This window comes from Osmia lignaria, chromosome 9 (assembly GCF_051020975.1).
Source record: "Osmia lignaria lignaria isolate PbOS001 chromosome 9, iyOsmLign1, whole genome shotgun sequence".
Classification (NCBI taxonomy): domain Eukaryota; kingdom Metazoa; phylum Arthropoda; class Insecta; order Hymenoptera; family Megachilidae; genus Osmia; species Osmia lignaria.
Window position 1 is genome coordinate 13,460,749 of NC_135040.1, and position 25,310 is coordinate 13,486,058.

At 37.4% G+C, this 25,310-nt stretch overlaps 4 protein-coding genes across 17 annotated transcripts; 1 reads left to right on the forward strand and 3 right to left on the reverse strand.

The window, feature by feature from the left end:
* Positions 1–270: 270 nt before the first annotated feature.
* LOC117608259 (uncharacterized) lies at positions 271–4,438 on the reverse strand. 5 transcript variants are annotated; one of them, XM_034333115.2, is made up of 5 exons: positions 2,318–2,797; positions 1,211–2,253; positions 712–853; positions 580–645; positions 271–513 (listed from the first exon to the last, which is right to left on the reverse strand). In XM_034333115.2, coding segments are annotated over exons 2-5 (309 nt in total). In that variant the 5' UTR covers positions 1,213–2,253; positions 2,318–2,797; the 3' UTR covers positions 271–414. The 5 variants fall into 5 exon arrangements, with proteins under 5 accessions (XP_034189006.2, XP_034189016.2, XP_034189025.2 ...); XM_034333125.2 differs by lacking the exons at positions 1,211–2,253; positions 2,318–2,797 and adding an exon at positions 4,312–4,438; XM_034333134.2 differs by lacking the exons at positions 1,211–2,253; positions 2,318–2,797 and adding an exon at positions 3,470–3,749.
* LOC117608225 (L-xylulose reductase) lies at positions 3,908–10,952 on the forward strand. 2 transcript variants are annotated; one of them, XR_004582308.2, is made up of 6 exons: positions 3,908–4,109; positions 4,398–4,827; positions 4,981–5,129; positions 5,204–5,317; positions 5,377–5,437; positions 10,760–10,952. XR_004582308.2 is itself a non-coding variant. In XM_034333021.2 (6 exons), exons 1-5 carry the CDS (start codon positions 4,058–4,060, stop codon positions 5,426–5,428), a joined length of 783 nt encoding a protein of 260 aa, XP_034188912.2. In that variant the 5' UTR covers positions 3,908–4,057; the 3' UTR covers positions 5,429–5,437; positions 10,760–10,952. The 2 variants fall into 2 exon arrangements, 1 of the variants encoding a protein (XP_034188912.2); XM_034333021.2 differs by having other exon boundaries at positions 5,204–5,303.
* Positions 4,943–25,214, reverse strand: LOC117608159 (casein kinase I). 9 transcript variants are annotated; one of them, XM_034332853.2, is made up of 9 exons: positions 24,277–25,209; positions 23,941–24,051; positions 23,319–23,467; positions 22,551–22,747; positions 22,264–22,466; positions 21,920–22,181; positions 21,418–21,572; positions 16,390–16,477; positions 4,943–5,147 (listed from the first exon to the last, which is right to left on the reverse strand). In XM_034332853.2, the coding sequence occupies exons 1-9, from the start codon at positions 24,350–24,352 to the stop codon at positions 5,099–5,101; spliced, it is 1,290 nt and encodes a 429-aa protein (XP_034188744.1). In that variant the 5' UTR covers positions 24,353–25,209; the 3' UTR covers positions 4,943–5,098. The 9 variants fall into 9 exon arrangements, with proteins under 9 accessions (XP_034188744.1, XP_034188771.1, XP_034188761.1 ...); XM_034332880.2 differs by lacking the exon at positions 4,943–5,147 and adding an exon at positions 6,035–7,298 and having other exon boundaries at positions 24,277–25,208; XM_034332870.2 differs by lacking the exon at positions 4,943–5,147 and adding an exon at positions 6,035–7,942 and having other exon boundaries at positions 24,277–25,208.
* LOC143305705 (uncharacterized) lies at positions 17,794–21,304 on the reverse strand. The gene has a single exon (XM_076690342.1). It carries the CDS (start codon positions 21,164–21,166, stop codon positions 19,943–19,945), a length of 1,224 nt encoding a protein of 407 aa, XP_076546457.1. The 5' UTR covers positions 21,167–21,304; the 3' UTR covers positions 17,794–19,942.
* Positions 25,215–25,310: the final 96 nt, after the last annotated feature.

Here is a 25,310-nt window from a genome sequence, read left to right on the forward strand (position 1 = left end):
GTGAATGAATTTCTTGGTCCCGTCACGTAGACCGGAAATGCGGCCACTATTCTTCATGAGCACAAGACGCATCCAATCTAGGAATCGTCTCTTCAGGGTGAAACGTCTAAATTAATCTAGCTCCGGCCAGACATTCGTGGGTGTTTCATTGACATTCGAGGGGGGTAAAGAAGCAATATCTTGAATCTGTGCTATCTGTTTCCTGTCACATTTGGTAGGTGAAGTAGTTTAACCCTTGGATGGGAAGTGGAGTCTTTGATACATCCAGGTTGTACACTAGGTCACCACCATCAACTAATTATATTTAATTAACGTGGGGTTGTGACAGCATATACTTTATTGACAAACATGTTACAATAGAGAATGACAACTTTCGTGATGAATTATTCTTAGATTTATAATATTGACTTAAGCTTAAAAGCAATCAGGATGGAAAGGATCTATGTATTCTCCAGAAATACATCCGGTTATTCCATTGCTTATTTGCATACACTTTCCTGATCTCTTTCTGGTCTGAAAAATTACAAACAATTGTTATTATTAATAAAATGATTTGTTAAATGAATAAATGAAACTTACAACTTGGTATTCGATCTGGCAAAACCTCTCTCCACCCTCGTCTAGTTTCTCCTGCATCGTTTTAATCTGAAATGAAAATCAAACGCTGTTATTTAATATTATAATTCATGAAATATCCTGGTGATTGATTACCATGTTGGGATAACTGTGGGTCATCATCACAGGACTCTGAATGCTATTCATTAGATCCCCTGATTCGACCGTCCTCGAGGAGATCCTTGTCGCAAAGTTTAAGCTTGCGATGAGAACAAGCAGGCAGACAAAGTTTGATGTCCTTTGAATAAAACAAAACGTTTAACTCAATATGTTCCTTTAAATTGCCTGCTTCAGATCAACAAGTTGGTCATCTAGCGTCAGTTAATCCCTTACCGACTGCTAGCCTATTTATCGACTACTTAAAAATTAATTAACAAGCTTTTGATTAAGAATAATATACATCAATATGAACAAGATTCAGCTTGATGACATGTTTTAATCCTTAGTTACTATTAAGTTATAAAGTGTTACTAACAAACTAATAAGTATTTAATTATACTATTAAATTCTTTACAATGATACGACATGTTCGCCGAAATTCAGGCAAACATGTTTCAAGAGATCGTGAAAGAGAAGAAGAAAATGGACCACTTACATGGTAAATATTTATTTCTAGGTACTATGCTCGACGAGGATGAAAAATGTTCAAGAAGCAACGCTGTACTAACGTTACTCTGGCTACAGAGAGATCTTTTATATTCGTCAAGAAGCCAACAAAATATTTCGGTTACGAAAGGGTTTCGTCCCTTGAAAGGGGTTGTGATTATTTTCGAAATACGTATACACGAGACGTTACGACGCAATAATATTGACGATTTTTTCTAGGAAATTAACAAATAAACAACCTCAACATTTGAAAGTAAAATGTTGCGAGGCAGTAGGATTCGAAAAAATTCGAATTTCAAATTCAAACATGAGAATCAAGATTCAGTCAATTTCAAAAAAATTTTAAATTTCAAATATCGGATTATAGATTCGAAATTCGTAGATTTTAAATTTAAAGTTCCCTTGCAGCTGAGAGATTTAAATCGCAATAAATTTTATTAAATTCTGTCTTATGCTTCTTTTATTTATAGACAGGAATCACAATTGCATGGACTGATGCTTTAGTTATTCTTCAATGTTGGCTCAAGACTAGAAAGAAGAAAGAGAGAAAGCACTTTATAAAAATAATTCTTCTCTTTATTCGTTTAATAACATCGAGCACAACTGTTTATATGCGATAAACAATTGATAATCTCTACAAACGTTTAGAAATTATCTGCAATGTAGATTGCATTATTAACCGATAATTTTAACACTTAACAATTAAAATACCAAGTTGCATTATGATAAAGAACTGTTATCATAAATTGTTTATAATAAGTAATGATATTTTGACATGTCTTACCTATTTTACATCTACATATATGATTTACAGGTTTTATTGGTTTTTATTACCCTTCGTCCCTTTCTCTTTACTAAACTATCATATAATTGCCAATACCTTAAAAAAATTGTTGCTGTAGATAATTGGGATAAAACATTATGCTTCAACTAAATCAGTGGAATAAGAACTGTGTCAGTCTATCACCAGCCTTCTAGAAGCGTTCAAGCCCTTTAGATGTACTAACATTTTTTCGGATTCTAAACATACATCTATACATATATGCATTAATAGCAAAAATATACATGTATTCACATAATTTACACAGATACTTACAATAACTTAATTTATGATAATAGTTGTAACCCTAAGGAATTCGATTGACTGTACTTTGTTCTTTCCTTCAATCACATTTTCACATTTCATCTATGTAACTATCAATCTCAAATGTATAACTTAACATGAAAATACAACCACAGTAGATGATTTAAAACCTGTTGCTATAAATGAGTAAATTGTGAAATGTATTATAAACTATTCAACTTAATACTTATATATAATTCATAATCTGTCTTTTAATTAAGACTGATTAATATTAGCCAATTATTTTCTTAGCCTATGCAATCCTGAAACAATATCAGTCTACAACAATTAAAAGATATAACAGAATTGAATAAAAATCTCAACAATACCCTTTTTATCCCTAAATTCCTAATTATATAGACAGTTAAAAATATCTTTTCATATGTTTTATGATAGCCTAGCAACTTTCTTTGATCACATATTCTAAAGCAAAGTGATAAATCCTTAATCACAAATGATTATGTTGCTCTGGATTATTTTCAAACTCAATCTCCAACTGAAGCCTATAATCCATGGCAACAAACACAATGATTAAAAGCATAGGTAGACGAAATCTTGATTGCCATCCAAGTTTAATCATAAACATCAAGGCACGATGAAAGGTTCCACCACTTCCTAGGAAAACTTCAGATGCCATTGTTTTCATAAGTGTAGTGATCATTCAAAAATTCACTTTATCCTTTTTGTTATTGATGTTGCCTGCACAAAATGATGATAATTTGCATTAATCCATAAAATACTTTTCAAAATTTGTTCATTGCGTCTTATTTACAAACTAACCTTCAAAACAAGGAAACTGATTTATTTTGCGGATTCATGTAATATTCTGCGTATAATACACTACTTTCAAGAGTGTTCTTGAAACGGAACGTTATCTTAAGGTTAGATCTCAAAAGATATTAATATATACCCATTAAAAAGTTTTGAACTAGTGCAATTGATAAAATACTTTCAGAAACTTGTTCATCTTACTTGTCAACACTTTGACAAATATAAAATAAAATCCTCTTTGTTTCTATAACTTCTAAAACTCTTACACATTTATCAATTTGACAGATATGCATTCAAATGATGGTTCTTTTGCGGCTCTATCGCCAGAAGGTTCATTATGAAGAATATAATTACCCGCTTCGCACTAAGGTGCAACAATCTTTGGATATCGAAAAGATAAGGCTAAGAGTGTTTGCTTTTAGATTTTACAATTGATTCGCAAGTTAAAACGTTAATTACAATTTAATTGCAAAATTAAATCACTTATAAAATAGTTACAAAAACGGCGCAAACTGCTCAATAGACAGCGCTAGCGTTTACTCTTAGAAAATCGATCGATAACCTGTTGAGTAGTTTGCGCCGTTTTTGTATAGATGTCATTACGGCCGAATTTTTAAAATCAGTTTACCGACTGTTGATTTTTAAAAATATTTTATTTTTCAATTTGCATAGATTAGAGCCGTATTTAAATGACTTCATATAGTTCTATGATAAATATAATTATTCTTTATATTAGTCTCCTTTAATTAAAGACAAGTGTAAGGGATAAAGCTTTCTACAACTTGTACACGGAGTGGGGAACTGCCGGCTCCGAACAGTCATCTCTGCTTTAGAGGATAGTTAGTGCTGATATCAGTATTCACAGTGGACGGTCATTGCTGAGGTCAAACGGAATAATTTAAAGAGGAAAATTACGCAGTCATTAGTTACATATTCGCAACCATGAACATTAATTTCGAAGGGAAACGGGTACTCGTAACAGGCGCCGGACAAGGTATGTTAGATAACTGACCCATACCAGCGTTGCTTTTTTAATTTGTAATTTCAATAACGCGAACTCTATAGAAACTTTTCTCTAAATGAAAGCTTCCCTATTGACTGAGAACTGTTTATTTTAATTTGAACATAAGTCATGATAATGGTTATCTGAAATTGAACTACGATGGAAAATATTTGACGCGGATTGTAGTACTTACGTTCATACTGTTGCTTCCCCAGAGGGGACACTGATAGATAGAAAAATGACCGGTTTAACGAGTTAATCGTTAACATTGACTTGCAGGCATTGGCAGGGACATCGCTCTTCGTCTCTCTCAATACAAAGCCCAAGTAATAGCATTGTCAAAGACGAAAAAGAACCTGGAGAAATTGTGCGCAGAAGATCCACGTATTCAAAGCGTCTGTGTCGATCTTCGCGACTGGGACGCTACCAAGAGAGCTGTACAAAGCGTCTTACCCATCGATCTCTTGGTGAACAATGCCGGTGTCGCTCATTTGAAGCCTTTCTTAGATGCCACACCGGAAGATTTCGATTCAATTTTCGCTGTAAACGTGAAAGCTATCATGAATGTTTCCCAGGTGGTCGCTAGAAACATGATCGAGAGGAAGGTTCCTGGTAACATCGTCAACATATCTTCTCAGGCTAGCCAGGCAGCTTTGAAAGACCACGCTGTCTATTGCTCTTCCAAGGGAGCTGTTGACATGTTGTCTAAGTAAAACAGAACTTATTGCTTTGAATATTTTTTACATTAACAAAATACATCTGTAATTAATATTGTATATATTACTGGCAGAGTACAAAGTCTGGGTAGCAATTGAAAATATTAATGAAAGAAAGAAAAAGTAAAATGAAACTTATTTTTCAGAACGATGGCCCTTGAACTTGGTCCGTACAATATTCGAGTGAACACGGTGAATCCTACGGTGATCATGACAGAAATGGGAAAACTAGGCTGGAGTGACCCAGACAAAGCACGAACCATGTTAAGTAAAATACCTCTGGGTCGGTTCGGCGGTGAGTACTCGTTGAATCCTGGAAAAAAGCGTTCAAATACTTCAGTGATAATTTTTTTTTAATTATACTTGCAGAGGTAAGCGAAGTGGTAGATGCAGTCGTGTATCTGTTGAGCAATCGCAGCTCTATGATCAATGGAGTCACCTTACCTGTGGATGGTGGATTTTTAGCAATGTAATTCGTGAAATGTATGTCGAGTATGATTTGAATGAAAATCTTAAAAACTAATCGTAATTCTGTTTTTTAGAAGGGACAGTTTAATAACAGATGAACCAAATATCCAAGATACCATGGTATAGAGATAAATGGTATTAAATACAAAAATTTTATTAAATAAAAAATACTTTTTTTTCTTTCATCAAATTCAAGATCCATCGAGAGGAAACTGTATTTCAATCACTATCCTCTCTTTGAAGAAATATATATATATATATATATATAAAAAAAAAGAAAGATAACGAAAGAAATGATAAACACTTGTTAAATCTAAATTCAGGATAAGTCAAAAGAGAAAGACGAACACGATTACTCGTTTATCTCGTTTAATTTAAAAAACGCTTCGTTTCTTCTTCTTTTTTTTTCTTTTTTTCAAAACTTTCTGTTATTATTTAACTAGAATTCGGCGAGCAAACGGCAGGAAACACCGTGAAACGACTTAACGTTCCTCTAGAAAGATACTTCCTTTCATCTCTTTCCCTTTTTTTCTCTAAAATATTTTATCACGTATTCTCGTTTCACGATTCGCCTGTCGTTGTTCGTTCCGGTCTAAAAACAAACGTTCGTTTCAGCTCCTATAATCGTTAATTACATTATCCCTACGGTGAACATAAAGTGACGGAGAAAAACGCGAAATCAGGCTGTCTGCGCGAAGGAGACGTTTCAAAACATTGATCATCAAACACACATTTGTTTTTTTTTTTTTCTCTTGCGTTTCATTCGATTCACGTACGAATCTCTCGCTATCAATCAGCTGCGTGTGAAGCATTCTTTTTTTCTTCTCAAATGAACCCTTTACGCCAGCGATTCTTAATCATCTCGCTAAAGAAAAGAATAATAGTAATAATAATAATAATAAAAAAGAAAAGAAACATAGAATTATATTGATCCTGATTGCGCTATTTTTCTTGCTCCTCCGTTTAGGAGATGTGTTGTCGTCGTGTCGCTTCTTCTGTTTATCAAAAATTAATTACAAACCGCGTCTCTCGTTTTATTTCAAAATATACACGATATTACGTCGCAGATTAAGAATCACTATTATGTATATGTATATCCTACGATTCGATAGAGTACAAGTATTAAAATCGATAACACGTATGAAACGTACCATATCTGTTCAATACACCTTTGCGCTATTCTTCTCTTCGCGTTCGATCGCTTATCGATTAGCTGCCTATAGAATTTTTGATTATTTCCTCGCTGAGAGAAATCGCGTCTCTGTCGTTGTTGATACACGCTCGCATTTATTTATTCATCGTACGGTTTCAGTGCAACTTGGGCTTCTCTTTAATTAAGAAGAATTAAAGTTAAGAGAATTCTTTAAAAACGCTATCTTTCTCTTTAATCAAGAGAAGCCTACGTTGCCATCCGAATCTATAACAAAAATGATTAACATTGTTGGCTTCGCAAAACAACACAGAACAACCAAACTATTTTGGTTCCACGTTAATTTTTTTACAATTGCACTTCAGTTGGGAGTTGACGAACCCCTAAAAGCATGAAAAGAAAATATGGGAGATAGATGAAAGCTTGAATATCCTGCTGTAAGGATACTCGATCCACTGAGGATGCCGCAGATCGTGGCAAGAAAATGAATTGTCAGTTGGAAATTATAGAAACGAAAATGGATATCACCAGTGGATCGATACTCCAGCAGCGATCTCGTTACATTAAAATAATGGATAAATGAATATTTTCTTTTTCTTTTACTTTCTCGTCCGCTCTTGTTCTTAATCATCGGTCGATCTGAATTTCGACGAATGCAGATTGGTTTTTAGCGCAGGGCTAATCTTCCTTTTTCGATCGGTGATCTCTTGCCATCCTTGGAGATCTTATACGACGCGTTTAACCCATTTCGCTGCGTGCGACGTATATATACGTCATGGAAAACCGCTCGTCACTTGTGAACGCCGTACTTGTACGGCATTATCCTTTAGGCGGTGAATCTACACACTAAAAAAACAAGTAAACAAAATGTTATTCGAACGTACGTACGTCGTATACATTATAGTTTCTGAGTAACGCAAGATTAGAAAAACTTAATTCATTATTTTAATCTAATCTATCGGTTGTAAAGTATTCGATAAAGTACTCGGTGCTATAGTAGTCAATGCGTTAATTAAAATGATGTTTCTGAAAAACTTAGTTCAATAGCACACTGACTACCATAACGAAAACGACTATTTTACAGAAACTACAACATGTACAACGTGATTATGTTCAAACAACATGTATATATGTGTACGTTCATCCCCCTGAATTATTACCACGCCATTTATGAATCATCCTGTAACCGAACTCTATTGCACATTTTTACGTTATTCGTGATAAGAAATCTCAAATGTCAGCTGTTTTCTCGCAACGAAAGGGTTAAAGAAAGAAAAGCATCGACGAATGTGTGTTACACATGGCGAGAACAGATTCCACGAAGGGAAGGCAAAGGATCGTAAAAAAGGAAGGCAGGGAATTCGTGTTTGTGTTTCATGGTCGGCCTGGCTAAAAGAGATTCTTCTCGCCAACGGAATTAACTCGACGATTAAATCCGTGGGTAGACCCGCTACCGTCTGTTCGGTTAGCCGCTCGTGCTTTTCATCAACCTACAAAGAAAGAAAACGTGAATTCTAGAGAAACGACCGGTTCTCGAAGATGGCAAGAGACAGTTTTGTGTGTACGTGTGTTTGTTTGTGTGTGTGTATATGGTAATGAGGAATTTATACTAGACTGCAACGAAAACTACCAACGGAATAAAAAGAGATATTTCAACGACCATTTGCAAACGCTTCACTTTTCTAATAGTGTACAGTCGCCTGCAACGTCGACTAATCTTGATTAAAGGGGAGGAGCTTCCTACTACCACGCCCTTCCTTCACTCGTGCTTCAACTTCGGCCATGTTCGGCTCCCGTCGGCCGTTTAGCCACGCCCCCTTCTCTCACGTAGAAAATTACAATACGCCAAGATTGAAGGCGTGGTTGTAGAAGGCTCCTCCCTCTGAACTTTCTCTCGACTAAGGAAAGACTACGTTGCAAGCGGGTGTACAGCACACGAAGACAACTTATAAATACTCTCGTCTTTTCTGTCGATGTTACTTCGTTTCTTCAGGCATTTCAGCTGATCGTGACCAAACGATTCGAAGAGGATCAAAGATCAAATACACTTAACGCCATGTACACATTCACAGACACGCTCAACATTATCATTTTACAGTAGTTCTCCCTTGGATACAGTAATTGTATATACATATACAAACTTCGATTAGCATAGATATTTATTAAAATACAAGTCTAACCCTTTGCAGTCTGCAACACGACCAATACCAATCGATTTTATAGCAATTTCATAGCCAAAAATGACTGGAACAGTTAATTTTTCAACAGCTTTCGACTGCAAAGAATTAAATCACGTTGACTGTCACAGTAGATACATGGATTACTAAAGATATTAAAAAATTAATTCTTTAATTTATTGCTTCAATTAAATATTTCGAATCACTGCAGGATGATATATATTCAGTATATCTTTTAGTTTATTTGACCGAAGTGAATTCATAGCATCGATCATCAGTGACCCCGTGGCAGTCAACGTGTTAATCGCGAATTATACATATATATACCTCGATGCCGTGATCGTCGTGACGCCTCTGACCCGGATACCACAATTTACAATATGTTCTCTCATTTCTTTTCACGATTCTTCTCTCTGCGTTCAAGAAGTCTCGTGCTTCTCGATAGGCTCCTTTAGTCTCAAGAAGATAATTAAGACGAAGAAGAAGAAAAAGAAGAAGAAGAAGCTTCACTAGGCCGAGCAAAATCAATCGCGCGAGATCATTATCTTTTCTTTCTTTCTTTTTTTTTTTTAAATTCAATTCTATCTTAGATTTTTGTCGAATCCTTCGATCGACACATTTTTGCAAAACTATCTTGTTCTATACACACGTCCATAATATTTCAAGGTAACATACTTAAATTTATAGCTTTCTCTCTCACTTTTCGTTTGCACGCAACGATAAACAAGGACAAGTATTCATTTTTTATTTCAAATTTGATCATTTTTGAAGATTCGACGCGGTTCGCGTGGCGCAAATTAAGTTTCATTGAAAAAAGAAAATCGTAATGATCACTTGGAGAAGGTATGCCATTATATTAACCTTTTGCACTACAATTTCTAACGTAACTAACGTAATTCTTAAAAGAAAAGCTGATTTCAAAGTGCAAGAGGTTAAAATAGGGACGATACGAGAGAAAGAATCGTCTAATTGAATAATTCTCTGCGTATCTTTCAGTAGTGGGTGTAAGACTTCCGTTCGTCGCTGGCAGTGTTTGTTTCCTCTACGTTCAACGAAGTCTGATTCGAGTAAAACTTTCGAAGAAAAAAGATGACGCGTATTAAACGAGAAATAAAAAGAACTCAACGATAGAAGAGGTCGAAACGTTAATATTAAACAACAATCATCGATATCTAAATATTACATGTCGTAACAAGTATCAACTTACATAAAATTAACACGAAATCTTAAGAGTAATAAGAATCATCATAAAATATTTGTTAAAGAATAATCACTAGCGACATTGCTAAATAATATCAACGTGAGTTCGAATGTATCGTTGAGGTCTTATCGACGCAAGTTTCGACATCATTCACCGTATGAATAAAATATTTATGTCAATCCTTCGTGACCGTGCGTCGTTTTCCATAATGTTTCGTAATCGGAAAGTTTTCCTCACCTTCGTAGAATCGTAGAATTCAATAACTACTTTTTTACAATTTTTTTTTTTACGCAACTAAAGGTTATTAGAATTCACCTAAAATTTTTGACAATTTTTCAATCCGTAGCTTCGTTTTCAAGATACAAGCGATTAAAGATTGCTCATCCGACTTCCGGAGTACGGGTTTTCAAGATGGCGCCCACGAAGTCGAACAGCTGATCAGTAATCCCTTATATCTCGTAAAATAGGTCACTATTTACAAAACGGTAAAGGACTTTTCGTTTTCGTTTTGCATAAAGAATCTACGATTCTCACCCAATCCACTTATATCCGCATTAGTGATAAATCGAAGAACATAGAAACAAAAAATGAAGGAGATCGTGATACGCAAAGATCGTACGATTTCATTTCCTTGATCGTCAAAGGAGATCTATATTGAACCTTCTCGAGTAGATCATTACGATCGAGTATCTTTATACAAGTCACAACAATAGTAAATAGTGTGATTAGCGATTAGAGCAGCAACAGCAGCAGCGGTAGTAATGGTAATAGTTTAATAGTAATAGTTAATTGGTAAATAGTAATAATAATAATAATAGCATTATTAATATCCTATGAAAAAAATACATAGAAAAACACGTGTCGGTATAATATATATTTGTATAATATATATAACCTTTTTTTTTATATCACGTTTTTTTGTTTTTCAGATTTTATGTTTGTTTGTATGCAACGCGTCCACGATACTTTATACAACACGATAATCAAGGGAAGAGAAGGAGAACGGGTTAACAGGATGTGTCGATCGTTTCGATATTACTTCATGGACCTGAAATTGGAACTGATATTGATTATTAATATCGATCTCTTCTCAACGCTTTCGTTTTTTTTTTTTTTTTTTTTTCTCTACAAAACAACATTTCTCAGACATTCATCCGTTTATCCTCTCTTCCCTCTTACTCTAATTTAACTCACTCAACAAAATTTGAAGAGTCAAGGCAATTGTTACGCTAAAAATGAAATTCTTCGTTCTCGTCGTCCATGGTGGTCGTCGAGGTATTAATTTCCAGAACGAGTAATCAAAAAGTTCGAACATTTACAATAAAGAAAGAAATGTTTATATTCTGGGACCACGATTTCGACGAGAAATAACAACCTCTCTCTCTCTCCTTTCCCTCGATCTGACCACACATAATTTCACAGATACACACGCTTAAAGATCAGATGCAAAGATACGGGACAGGGAACACTCGCACCCACATACTAGACACAGAATAAATGAGGAAAATGAATTTTGATACTGTTCATCGCTGATACTCTCCTGAAGATATTTCACGCGTAAATATGGATATAGAAAATGTGGAATGAAATACTCTTTTTTTTTTTTTTGACTTATTATATGAACTTATAAAAATTTCATGTGACATTAATAAATATATTAATTTTGTAAGTGGAAACTAATATTTCAAAGTGAATGAAATTAATATTCTAATTTTGTTGTATCCTCTTATCGCACGATTACTCAATAAGAAGAGAAATATTTTCACATTGAGGTCAACTGTGTCAGCGTACAGTGAAGTGTACTCCATAAACATACATTTTTCATTTTTTCCATATCTCCTGTTTTGCATCTCTATGAATTGCAAAATCAAATACCCAAACTAATCTGAAAATAAAAATGATGTCATATGCAAACAAATTTTATTCCACATTTTCGATCTTACAATTTTCACACGTCGGTTCAGGTACGGACTGTATAATGTCATCTGCGAACAGAATCAAAATCAAGTGGCTCGACTCTTGCTTCAATATCTCAATAATCATGTATAATAAAAAAAAAAAATAAAAATAAAAAAGGAGAAGCATAGAGGGAGAGGAAGAGACGTGGTATGTTAATGAATAAATTGATTTACGATCGAATTTGTACGCGATGGAAAACCCAAGGTCGCGCTGGTACAGTACGCTCGATCCAGGGACGGAATCTAGAAGTCTTATTTAGAGGGTCGAAACTTGTAAAATATATCTCCAAATTTTTCTCTGTACAGAATAAAACTTATCTAGAAAAACAAAATTAAAATACTAACAAAAGCGATTTTCATTTTAAAATGTTGATTAACTTTCGACGATCTTGCGACTCTAAACACGCCCCTGGCTCGATCAATATATTGCGTCTGATGATGGTGTTTCTCTTACATACGATACGAAACAGCACAACCGTGTGAATTTTTTCATCTTTTCGTCTTAACTTACAAGCTACGCGGTTTGAGTCGTCTGATTCTCTTTTAGTTTTTTTTTTTGTTTTTTTTTTATTCGTTTAGGGAAGATGAAGACGGTTGTACTTATTGGGAAGTCGTCGAGGTCGGAGTGTTAGCGCAAAGGAGCCTGACTCTGACTGGTTTTCTTCAGGTTCGGCTCGAAGGGAATCGGTAGGTGCAAGGAACGGTTCGTCTTCAACTTAGCGGCTTTGTCCGCTTGAAGAAGCTCGCGGTTTCGCGCGTGCCCGACTTTCGACGCCCGACACCCGTCGTCCAGCCGTCGATGATGATTTTGTCTATATATATGTACAAACGATGGTTTTTTAGTGGGCGAGAGAGTTGAAGTTGAACGGGTTTAAACAATCGCGCGCGTTTCAACGTCGTTTGAATTTCCCGCGGTTCGAGCTAACTCGTGATTTCGAAAAAAGAAAAAAAAAAATTCCGAACACTTTTTGGGAAAATAATGGAGAAGAGTTCCATCTTCGCGCGAAAGTTTCGAAGAAACACGAGTCTGAGATTTCATTGACTTTCGAAGAGCACGTCGCTACAGGGGTCCACAAGTGTCGAAACAGAGACATGGATACTGTACAGCTTCTCTCGTCTTAACTTTTGAAAAAATACGAATACGATATCGATTTCCGAAGAATACGTGGCTCGAAACATAGGGCACTAAAGTTCAACGAGGACTACAAAAGGCCATCAATGTCACGCACTCCCGATTGCTATGCTAATGATGATGTGAACCGCTGGTAACGATACCAAGCGCCATTTTGAACAGCGTCCTTAGTCGAATACACCACAAGAACCATCGCTCTACTAATTAAACCATCGTAAGGATTCTCCTGCAGCGCGGTTGTTGCGTCTGTCCAGCACTAAATGGATGGTCGTACCGCACACTTTCGAGAAGCTAGTCTCCTTCGTTGATTCTTCTTTCAAGCACACGATCAAATTGGACCCCTCCATAAATTGCTTCGCTCAACCACCTTTGTGCTTCTTGTAACGAGGAGCTACTTCAGCTAGGTCTAATCATTCTCCACTTAAATGTTTGGATCACCCAATAATTCTTGTAACTCTGATGAGACGGATCATGGTATAGCGTCTTCCATGACCCATCAGGAAGTTTCACTGCTGAGACCTTTGGATCATCTTATCAATCTTCAGAGACTCAGATGATATTTCCAAAAAATTTCAAATCAATAAAAGTTTCTTAGCTATTGCTCTATTCACTGAGATCCTTGGATCACCTTGGTGCTTCTTGCAGCCTCAGTCCTCCTTAGCTTCCATCAATCTTCAGGGGCTCTGACAAGACGGATCATGGTATAGCGTCTTCCATGACCCATCAGGAAGTTTCACTACTGAGACCTTTGGATCACCTTACCAATCTTCAGAGTCTCAGATGATATTTCCAAAAAATTTCAAATCAATAAAAGTTTCTTAGCTATTGCTCTATTCACTGAGATCCTTGGATCACCTTGGTGCTTCTTGTAGCCTCAATCCTCCTTAGCTTCCATCAATCTTCAGGGGCTCTGACGAGACGGATCATAGCATCGAGTCGCCTTGATATCTTAAAGAGTTCCGATCAATATGAACCTTCTAGTCATTGAAATAATTCCGATCTTGGTGGACGTTCCAGACCCACCAGACATTCACAAAGTGGAGTATCAATCTCATGAAAATAAAGTCCTTTAGGTATGGTACATCTCTGGATATCATCGATCCATCCATCATAGCGCGGACCATGAAATAGCAGCATCCAAGATGATAGAAGTGGTGGAAAACATGGTGAATCCGATGAAGATGGCGACGAGTCTGCTATTGCCATTGGTGGTTCATTTCTGCTGAACTCTTCCCAGCCTGCCCAAAATTGTGAATAGGGGCGATTGTATTTTCTCAAGACAAAACACCCACAAAATACACCAACTATTAGCGTGAATGTGAACCTAACCACATTGACCTCTCCTTCTCTCTTAATTCTTTCTTTATTCCTTATCGGGGTTTTTTTTTTTCTGTCTCTCCTTCGCTTCGTACCTCGTTCCACCGAAACGTTTGCTACTCGAGTGTCCATTCTCTTTGTGTCTTTCTTATATTCAAACACGATTAATTGTCATCGTCTTTCTCGTCTCGGCGTCAGTTTTTATTTCTCGACAATTATCGCGTGCAAAAAAGGAGCGTCTTGTTATTTTTTTTTTTTAGGGGGGCGACGATACTGGTCGCTCGTTCAAAGAGAAAATTCGAGAGAAAGAGACAAACTTGGAGACATGAATCGAACCATTTTTAGGACGATATAAGACAAACGTAGCGACAGATGGCAAGATGAAAGCAAAGAGGCTCGAGAGCAGACGAGGTTCAGAGAGAAGGATGATATATATATATATATTTTTTGTTTTGCGAGGCGAATATATGTGCATATTTTTGTTTTCCCCAACAACGATTTCACAGTTTTTGTGTTTTTTTTTGTTTTTTGTTTTTTTTTTTTTTAGATTTTTCGCCGGTGTCCGCTACCGTGGCACAGGAGATTATTTTCGCCCCCTCTTTGCCTACATTTGCGACTTAGCATTTAGTGTCTTAGCTTTCGGTTACCTGGAAAAAAAAAGTCAACGAAAGAACGTAAAGCGGGATGTATTCTAACGAGTCTCGATGCCGGATTTTTTTTCTTGCTCTTTGCTTTAATTTGTTAATTTTAACTACGGGTTTCAATTGTGTCCTCGTCACGGTAGAAAGAAGGAAAGGTAATTGAGAAATGGAAAAAAGAAGAAAAGAGGAAGATTCATCAAATTATACTGCAAAAGAAACGAGAGAAGAAAATGATTTTAATAAACAATTGCTCGATGATCACGCGGTTGAACGATGAAACCATGTAAGTATGCCAGTTGCCAAGCAGAATTTCGTAATCATCATCCGGCTTCCCTTCCCTCTCTCTTTCTCCTTCGTTACGCTCCTATTCGCGACACGTGTTGAAAATTGAAACACAAAAGAACGTACGGTATAAATCAGGATCATTGTTTGTAACACAGTCGAGAAGGAGTAAACAAATTGAAGTACAGTAAGAAAAATAAAGGAGTTTCTTCTTTGGGCAAAAGGAACATTAGGTTGTTGCAGATGAAATGATTAATTTTCCAGGTCTCTAACTTTGTTAATTAAAACGTGCTGCGTTTAGTTGATTCAAATTTTCATTAAATCGAATATGCAACAATCTAATATGAAGAAGTATTTTAATAGTATAAAAAAAAAAAAAAAAAGAAATCCCAGTGCATCCCGATAGCAAGCAATCAAGTCTGATGGTCGCGTTTGGAAAGAATTTCCAAACATAATTTACAAAATAAAATTACAAAAGCCATTGATTCCGTAAGATATAGGATCACCAAGTATGTTAGGATTTTACAGATTTTCATAACTATCATCGAGTCATTAAAGTTACCCAAAAGTTGCCAATAATTTGATCGTTTAGGACAGATGATTCGAAGCTTGCTAGATCTGCTAGGAGTGAATAAGCATTCTTTCCAAAGGACAAAAAAGTGCACACCCTCTCTCCTCTCTCAATTTCTCCCCTGATCGGTAACGATCGAGAGAGAACCATGCCACGGTATCAAGACACCAAAATCTACCAAAATAATAGTGAACCCGCCAAATTACAGCCGAATGCAAAAACTAAACAACTATCCACCGAGATCTAATTCGCGAGCAACAGAATCTTTCTAACAAATCACACATCGTTCTCAATACTAAATGGAAAAAATATCGTAATTTGTTTTTACAATTATCTTCTATACGATTGTGTCTGCGGTAAGCAATGATTTTTATCATCGAGTAACGATGAGGAACTGTGACGTGGTGATCTGATGTCGATCAAGAGATCTCGTGAATTGAATTCCAATACGATGTGCAATGTTCCATGCATAATTTATCATGAAAGCACCAAGTGTAACCAGCTCTTTGATACATAAAACCTGCAAATACTAATTAGTTATACACCAGTCAATCGTTTAATTCAGAAATGAAAAATACCTCCTAGTAGAGTGATAGCAGAGCAAGTTATACTTGGATGCAATCCACGGTGATATTTGGCGTGATAATAGCAAACTCACTTGGTCTTCGGCTGCATTTCCCCTGCAGCTGCATCCCTGCGATGCAACCTCATGCTGACCCTTCGTTCCTGCAAACCGGCTCCCGATGCTGAAATATATCAGTAGAAAAGAAATGCGTCATTGCCACTGAACTAGACACTCTTATCCTCTCGCAGAATTTATAATAATTTTTATCTTTTTCTCCCTAATTTATTGATAATCATTCTGTCAGCTAACCGCACGGACTTATGATAAATAATTTCATTCATTTTCCCATCCTATATAAAAAGGACCTCTACCTAGATACTCGGGAAACTTCTCATCCCTGAATCCTACCGCATTGTTCTCATATACACAATCCATGAGAACAATTGAACGTTGCAATTAATTTGAGAAGTGAAAAGAGTTGAGCAACACACGGTTCTCCCTGGAAGAGAACAAACGCATTCGCAATCGTGTCGGTATAAGAAACTAGAGAACACGGTCGAAGACGGTATCAACCGGTCACGTTACAAAAGCAACGCTTCTTAGATGACTATTGCTACACGAATATATTGCGCTAAAGAAAGAGAACGAGTTTCGAGAGACAGTGGCTCGTTTATCCAACAACCATGACCAGAAGAGAGTTAATATATTAGAGGACACCGTTGGATCTAGTCAAATTATCTAACCACCTCGCGTGGAATACGTTTTGGTATTAAACGATGATTCGCATGTAACGTTACTTCTTTGTTCTTGAAGAATTAATTAATCATTTTTAAGGAAACCACTATTCTATGTTAATTTATACATTTTTTATAACTGATTCTCATTCAAAGATGAAGCTATGAATTTTGTTCAGTGAGAATGCAATTTTCTTCTTCTTTTCCAAAGACTACAATGATTGTACGATCTACAAATATGATACAGGAATCACGACGAATGATCCTATGATGCGAGACGTAGACAGGAACGATGAATGATTTTTCACGCTTGGCAATTGAAATGGAAAAAATATTCAATCTTGAAATAAAGAAGTCGATCAAGACAAAAATGATGCGTCTTTGTGAAGAGAGATGATGCGATATCAATAAAAAAAAAAAAATCATCGTAGTATTTTCTTTTTCTGTTATGAAAAGAAAAAAATAAAGGTACGTGCATCGATTTGGTTTTTCCATTCAAGCCAAGTGAGAAAAGAATTTTGACAAGGATAATCAACAATGTCGTGTGGTGAAATAAATAAAGAGACAAGTCCTTGAATGGAAAAACATTTATTTACTACTTTCTCTTTATCATCATCATCATCGTCGTCACTATCAATAAAAACAGAATGATTACAAATATTGATTGGGTAACCGTGAGAAACTCCATGAAAGAAACACAGGAAAATATGTGATGAAAGGAAAAGTAACGACGATGCTCAGGATCCAACGTGTTTCAGGAAAGAAAAAAAAAAAAAAAAAATCAAAACGAAAGAAACATCCTCGAGATTCAGATTTCAGAACAAAGAACTACAATGGTTGGACAAAATAATAGAAACACTTGTTACAGATACGCGTTTCAATTTTATCGACACGTTGAATCCCAGTCGAAAGGAACACCCGTGATTTCATAAAAATTATTAAGTATTATTCTTATCCCCACGGTATTCAACGTGTTAATATGAAACAAAAATATGAACACACTTTGGACCATTAATGAGACAATCGAGACGAACCGAAGAAGAGGATCTTGAGAGGATCGAAAATGAAAGAACAGCGAATGAGCGCAACGATGTACGCTCAGGATAATTACAATGTAATTCGAAACGATCGGAACGGTGAAACGATTAAATAAACAAACATGACGATTACAGGGTGTCTCACTTCATATACCAAGAGAACTAGAAACCAATATTACATTCAAATTGTCTTTCTTATTTTACACGAGCACAGGAAACGATGCGACTCTTGTATGCCAAGAAAATAGTTAAGAACATTACACAAAACAAAATTTGTATAATGAAAAAAAGAAAACATAGATACAAATAAAGACCAGTCACAAATGATCAGTAGTTGGAAGAAAATTTACCACGGTGATACTTACATGGGACACCCTGTATATCTGATAAAGCTAGCTAATTATGATGCAAATTCGGTGCAAAACTCACAAGCCCCAGAGTTCGCGTTACAATCATTTGATACAAGGTTCAAATACAATTGGATAATACGTTGAAAACGTTTGATCCACAGCATCAACGAGAACTCTGAGACTATGATGATAGATAAACGATTATGTTGTGCGTTTCGAGCTTCTCTAGACAACGACATATTAATGTACGTGTACAATATTTTCACGAGTGCATTGCGAACAATGCACTCGTGAAAATATTGTATAATATGAATGAAACGAAGAAAAAAAAAATTATCTTACAAAACTAGCACTCACACTCTCTCTCTCTCTCTCTCTCTCTCTCTCTTGACGGTATAAAAATTACGGTAGAAACTTGCTTGCTCGTGAGTGTTCGTAGAAAAATTGCGCGTGGATTTGTTTCGAACGTGACGGAAATCCTGGTGCGATTCTTGCTTGGATTTCCGGCGACCTCGAGGCGCGATAATTTAACCCTTTGCGAATGAAAGTTTCTGAACCATAAATTCCTTTACTTTTGTAAGTTGGCTCAATAGTTGAGACGTATTAGAATACTTCAATATCATCCAGAGTAGTAAAAATTTGCCCATGTCCGTCCGCAAAGGGTTAAAAAAGAACCCTGTGATAGAAAAACCATCAGAAGGTGCCTGTCTCTTCACTGGGAGACCTGAAAAACTATTCACTCTTTTTATATGAAAAGATCTTTAGAGATTATGAAAAATCCAATCGTGTTACCCTTTTCTATCATTCGCCTGGTCATACTCACAGCAGCTACCGCTTCCTCAGGGATCTTTTTTTTTTTTTTTTTTTATAAATTATCACGTTGTGCAAACACGACGCGTGTAATTAGGTATTTGGTAATATTTCGTAACACGATTATATGAAAATATACTTGCAAAATGCGTATCTCGTTAGCTAACAGAGTTTCTTTTTCTTCCATGTACCACGATTACAAATTCGAAACGTCGAAAGCTCGATCGACAGTATACATTGTTATGCCACCACCCATTGCACTTTGGTTCTTTCTGTTCTGTTCGCTTTTGCAGATTTAATCGGTCGAACAAATCTGAAGGCATCTTCAAACCTTACCTAGCTACTTGTTTAAAAAAAAAAAAAAAAAAACAAACATTCCAAAACGATACTAATGAATCTACAAGTTTAAATACATATTTCATATAAAAATTCAGAATTCTATAGGTTGACAAGGATTATGAATGGCAGTGATAGAATTTGTAGGGAAACAAACGCGACAAGAAAACTTGTATGAAAAGGATCAATTGTCAGAAGATATCTGAATCTATACAAATGTATTGGTAACGCGTGTTCAATATATTGATCACTGAGAGCCTAACAATGGCAAAGGAAAAGAAAACATCCTGGCATAACAACACACGAAAAGCATCAGTAATAAACCTTGCTCTAATGTAAGAAAACGTTCATAAATATAAACTGCGATACAGATACGAACTTAAATGCAAATGCAAAGGAAAATATCGAAAAGTATACTTTTCAGAATGCCAAGGGTACCGTGTAGTATACCACAGCCTATAGAATCGTTCGAGTGCGTACCATGGCTCAAAGCGTCCAAGTTCGCTATCGTGACTACCCATTCCATGAACTGTTCTTTCTTTTCATTGTCAACGATTTCCTGTGTCTTTAGCGAGACATCATTTTCACCTGTTAACGAGCACCCCTCTGCCTCGTTCTCTCTTGTCAACATATTCGTGTTTTCGTCAGGCAAATCCTTTTCTTCGTCGTTCACGCGAAACGTACTGTTCTCCAATTGTACGGTAAACTCTTTGTCGTCATTTACGTCGGTCAGAATCACCTGGTCTTTACTCGTATCCCGTTCAGGGAAAAAATCGACGCTCGTCTGAACCCGAGGAGGATTGATCGGCAAACTCGAGAGGCGCTCGATGAAATCGTTCTTATGTAATCTCTGCAAAAAATACTCGCACTTCTCACGACCGCTCGGCGGCCTCTCGTATTTATTTCGTTGCCTGATTCTGCGCTGCATGAGTAAAAAATGCCAGCTTCTTCGTACACGTTGAAAGAAATTCGGTCGTTTTCGTGTTTTATTAACCGACGAGTCCATCGATTTCTTCGATTTCTGAGAAGAATCGAGGCTCCTCTGATTGCCGTGGTAAAACGTTTTCGGTTGTTCCTCCGATAACAGATCGAGACTCTTACAATCCATCACCGACAAGTCTATGCTTCTCTCCAACGATTCCAGGCTTCTATGATTTTTCTCTTTGTTATTAAAAGAGAAATTTCTTTTCTTCTTGCCGGAGGATTCTTGTAGCAACTCGCTGCTGCTTATCTTGAAGATCTCGCCCTCTTTCTCCAAGAATTCTACGTTTCCCGAATCGCGACGTGTATCGTGGGTGGTGGCATGGTGTCGACCGACAGCCATGGAAGATTTTTGTTTCTTCTCGTCGTGATCGTTGCAGCCTTTCTCTTTCTCCAGGCCACCGAAACAATTCAACGAACCACCGGATGCTGCCGCAACCTCCTCGTCCGCGTAATCAATTTTTTTCTCATCAAGTACACTACGATCGAACATCATCATCTCGCGATCTATGTCAGTCTCGGTTTTGTACGATTGAAAAAAATAACTCTGTTTGTCTAGCTGACGAAAGGACGCATTTGGACTACCCTCTATCGGCCTGTTCGCTGAATAATCACGGGACATGCTACAATTCAATTCGGCCCGGTTCGAACACGGCTCGCGGTGTCCTAAATTAAGACCCCCAATGTCCAGGGAGGCTACGTCCGGTGTTGTTCGTATCGGTGACGACTTGAACGTACTAAACTGACAGGGATTAACGGGACGTGGGGTTTCATTGACACCCGGCTGGGAATAGCCGACCACGAGCTGCTTGTTTCGCTCAGTTATAACCTGCTGCTGGATAGAAGATAATTTTGGGTAGAACTGTGCTTTACCTTGAAGATCGCTCTTGTCCTGATTGTCCTGATCGCGAAGAGCGTCTATCGCCTCGCGTTTCTGTCGCAGGCTTCGTAGATTCGTCGCTGTTCCGCCCACGGTCGGGCCCACCGTTCCCACTGATGCGTTTGCCAAACACTGCCGTGTGTAGGGCCTGGAAATTCAGATTGATCAGTTGACAACGGGTGACCGACGATAAGAAAATGGGAAACTTAAAGGATAAACGACTCAACATTTAAATAAACGAATGCAATTTATATTAAAATTGAAGAAGAGAAGTATATTTGGTCATGCGTGTTGTTAAACACGACCATTTCCCGATTCATTGACCCAAGCCGCCAAGAATAGAACGCACCGAGTAATAAAATGACCATGCTATTTATACGCATGAAAAGACGGCTTGGTGAAGATGAGATCGCAAACATTTTCACGTCTAATTTGGTTAGCCGAAAGATTTTGCGGTATATCCTCGCTTATTCTGTCTGTCGTCCGTACACCAACCTAGATCGATGTTCCTGATCGTTATTGGTCCCAGAAGGCAGGGCCGCGTTCGTGTGTTGCGACTGCATCGGTGCCTGTTGCGTCGACGACAACGTTTGCTGCCTGACGTTACCGAACTTCAACATGTTCCAATCGAACACGTAATCGTAAGTGAAACCCTCACCGTGGAACAATGTCCGGAATAGTTGCCGTAGGTACGAATAATCCGGCCTCTCTTCGAATCTCAATCCTCGGCAATACCTTAGGTACGAGGCGAACTCTACTACAATAATAAGAGTTTTACACCTCAACAGAAAGGAACGATATAAAAATGAAACGCATTTCTGCAGTAAAGGAAAATTTACCAGGGTAACCCTTGCACAATTCCTCGACGGGCGTGGACATTTTCTTTTCAGATATACGCTCGTACTTTTGTCTTTTAGTCGCTGCTTTCAAGCCTTGCCAAGGTAAGCTACCTCTGTTAAAGTACATAAGAACATACCCTAAGGATTCAAGGTCATCTCGCCGTGATTGTTCAATTCCCAAATGTGTATTGATACTCGCGTATCTGTTGGTACACAAATTAATTGTTTAAGATGTTGTAATGATTGTTCAAGAAGATCAAATGATCAATATACGTTGATCAACAAACCTGGCCGTTCCCGTCAAATTCTTGTTTTCTCGATACGGTATGTGTTTGTGAGTACGGCCGTCGCGATACTTTTTAGCCAACCCAAAGTCTATAATATACACTAAATTTCCCTTCTTTCCTAGTCCCATCAAAAAATTGTCTGGCTTGATATCTCGGTGTATAAAATTGCGACTGTGAATGTAATCCGTTCGACATATCTGTGAGATCAGAAAAAAAATAATAGTTACAATTTTATCAGTGCACTTTTAATAAAAAGAAATAGTTAATTAGACCATGGAAACTACCTAGTAATTAGCATTCATAACTGATAAAAAATGTTTGAGAAGGAGAATATTTGAGGAATACACTTTGATATTTTCTTTAAGTTCTTTGTTGGAGACGTTTTCTTTGCGAGCAACGCTTTATTCGGTAAGCTTTACTTTCTCCTAACACACTGTTTTTATTGAGATCATAAAAGCTTTCTTATCAGCCGACTCGGTTGCTGGCTGATAAGAACATAACTTGTATTGTAATTTATTCCAGTAACAGAAAACAGAATGACAAATAGTTGCATATAATCACAATGTGAACTTTGAACATTACAGTGTACGCTTTGTAATTATAATACCATAGAAACAGAATCAAAGATCTCATTCAATGCTGTTAAATAAGAGCAAGATAATATTACATTTTTAATCTTCTGTTTTGATTTTTTCATCCAAGGACACAAGTTACAATGGACACCATAACAATGATTTGAATATCATACGGATAAGGATTAATATTTACCAATTGATCAGCCAGAAGCAACACTGTTTTCAAGGAAAATCTTCTTGAACAAAAATTAAACAGATCCTCCAGCGATGGGCCAAGCAACTCCATTACCATTACATTGTAGTCACCTTCTGAACCACACCATTTTATGGTAGGTATACCAACTGAAATATTATAATATTTTCTGCTGATCACATAATGCTACTACGATACAACTTTTGTAAGATTCATAGACAATTCCATTCTCAACTGTGTGAACATTAACGATACATACGATAAATGAAACATCACTAATTAATAATATCAGGAAAAAATGAAACATAAGCTCAATTCATACATAATATTTACATAATATTCATCGCAAATGAAATTATTAAACAAACAAAGTTGACGTACGAGTGTATAATCAGTGAAACGGTAAAGTTCCATGTTATGTTGTCACAAAGAACAGTGAATGAGGGGAGGGGAAGAATGGAGTAACATAGGAAAAGGGAAGGGGAGGGGCAGAGAGAGAAAGGGAGAAAGAAGGTTCAGTGGCCAGAGCAACCAGCTGTCCAAGAAACACAAAATTTTGACAGTTCTCTAAGAACAACAAGTTTCAAAATGACCGATAAATAATCAAGGAAACTATACTTACCACCACCTTGCATCATCTTGTAGAACTTCGATTCTATGTGCAACTGCGGATGCCGCGTTTTTATACATTCTAATTTGATGGCGACTTCCTCGCCGGTGGAGATGTTGGTGCCTAAAAAACGAACGACAGAAAAATGCCAGAGAGACAGTTACGCAGTTGTAGAAAAAAAGAGAAGAAAAAAAAAAACATGAGTATGCACGGGGGAGTTGGCGCGTTGATACGCGTCGTAAGGCAAATATGTAACTGCCCGTGGGTAGGTGGGTGGATAGCGGGGAGTGGGGAATGTGTAAGTAAAAGGTAAACGTGATATGTAAAGAGAAGAAAAAAAACGTTTACCTAGATAAATGTCGCCGAAGGAACCGCTCCCGATTTTCCGTCCGAGCCGGTACTTATTCCCAACGCGTAGCTCCATCCTCCAGCCTCGCGGGGCTTACGAAGAAAAGTAGCACGGGGCAAAGGAGACTTTAGGCAGCCGACTCGAGGAGCGCTCGAGGGCTCCGTTGTTGAACTTTAAACGTGACCTGGCCGCCGTGTTACAAACTGGATGAAGCCTCCATCTTTGGTCGCGTAAACGTTCGCGAACCTACAGGCATTTCTTCTTTCTCTCCTCGAAGGAATACTGTTTCTTCTCGCTGCGATGGCGGTTGCGCTGATGGCGCTGCTGTCGTTCTCGTTGTCGCCGTGTTGTTGACGGCGCTGCGATTCCCTCTAGCTACTGTTGCTGCCACACAGAGATCGTACAGTCTATCGAGATGACTACGAAAAGAGTTGCCTCCCAAAGGGGGCGGCTGAACGATCGTCCTTATATTTCTTGAATTTAACAAATATCCAAATACTCCACGATAAATACTACCGGATCTTGTTAAGTATGTCGATCCGGATAGACGAACGCGTACCCACCAATGGGAACACGAACCGCGTAAGGGCATCTGCCCTTTCGCTGCGCGGATCTGCACCGTAGACCGAATGGCGCACAATTATGGCCGTCTAAAATTCACCAATCACGGATCCCACTTTCTCGGGCCACCTTTTTAACTCGTCAAACACACCTTTTTTACAAACTTTCGATCAAATAATCGATCATCCATACGTACGAATTTATCATCGCACTCTGATTATTCACTTTCGCTCACTTTCTACGACGCGTTTACTCGATAAAAACTACTATTCTACTTGTGGCATACTCACTAACTCTCGACCGTGACCACCACAACGACGGAACACGATGAAGACATACAGACGCAAGCGCGAGCTACGATTTCGACACGCCTGAAAAACTTCTGCGTCATCTGGTGAACACTGCTTAAATCAAAACTCGATAGTATTTCCGGTTCTCCCTTTCGATTAATCGATATTCCTATTTTCAAATA

What these genes read in the sequence shown, in the direction of transcription:
- LOC117608259 (XM_034333115.2), bottom strand. An exon ending in CCCACAGTTATCCCAACATG is followed by an intron (nt 646 to 711) that starts GTAATCAATCAC and finishes TTTTCATTTCAG; the next exon opens with ATTAAAACGATGCAGGAGAA. An exon ending in GCCAGATCGAATACCAAGTT is followed by an intron (nt 514 to 579) that starts GTAAGTTTCATT and finishes GTAATTTTTCAG; the next exon opens with ACCAGAAAGAGATCAGGAAA.
- LOC117608225 (XM_034333021.2), top strand. Translation starts at nt 4,058, where the DNA reads ATGAACATTAATTTCGAAGGGAAACGGGTACTCGTAACAGGCGCCGGA. An exon ending in GCTGTTGACATGTTGTCTAA is followed by an intron (nt 4,828 to 4,980) that starts GTAAAACAGAAC and finishes CTTATTTTTCAG; the next exon opens with AACGATGGCCCTTGAACTTG. An exon ending in ACCTCTGGGTCGGTTCGGCG is followed by an intron (nt 5,130 to 5,203) that starts GTGAGTACTCGT and finishes TTATACTTGCAG; the next exon opens with AGGTAAGCGAAGTGGTAGAT.
- LOC143305705 (XM_076690342.1), bottom strand. Translation starts at nt 21,166, where the DNA reads ATGTCCCGTGATTATTCAGCGAACAGGCCGATAGAGGGTAGTCCAAAT.
- LOC117608159 (XM_034332824.2), bottom strand. Translation starts at nt 24,352, where the DNA reads ATGGAGCTACGCGTTGGGAATAAGTACCGGCTCGGACGGAAAATCGGG. An exon ending in CTTCGGCGACATTTATCTAG is followed by an intron (nt 24,052 to 24,276) that starts GTAAACGTTTTT and finishes TTCGTTTTTTAG; the next exon opens with GCACCAACATCTCCACCGGC. An exon ending in ATTGTGCAAGGGTTACCCTG is followed by an intron (nt 22,182 to 22,263) that starts GTAAATTTTCCT and finishes TTATTATTGTAG; the next exon opens with TAGAGTTCGCCTCGTACCTA.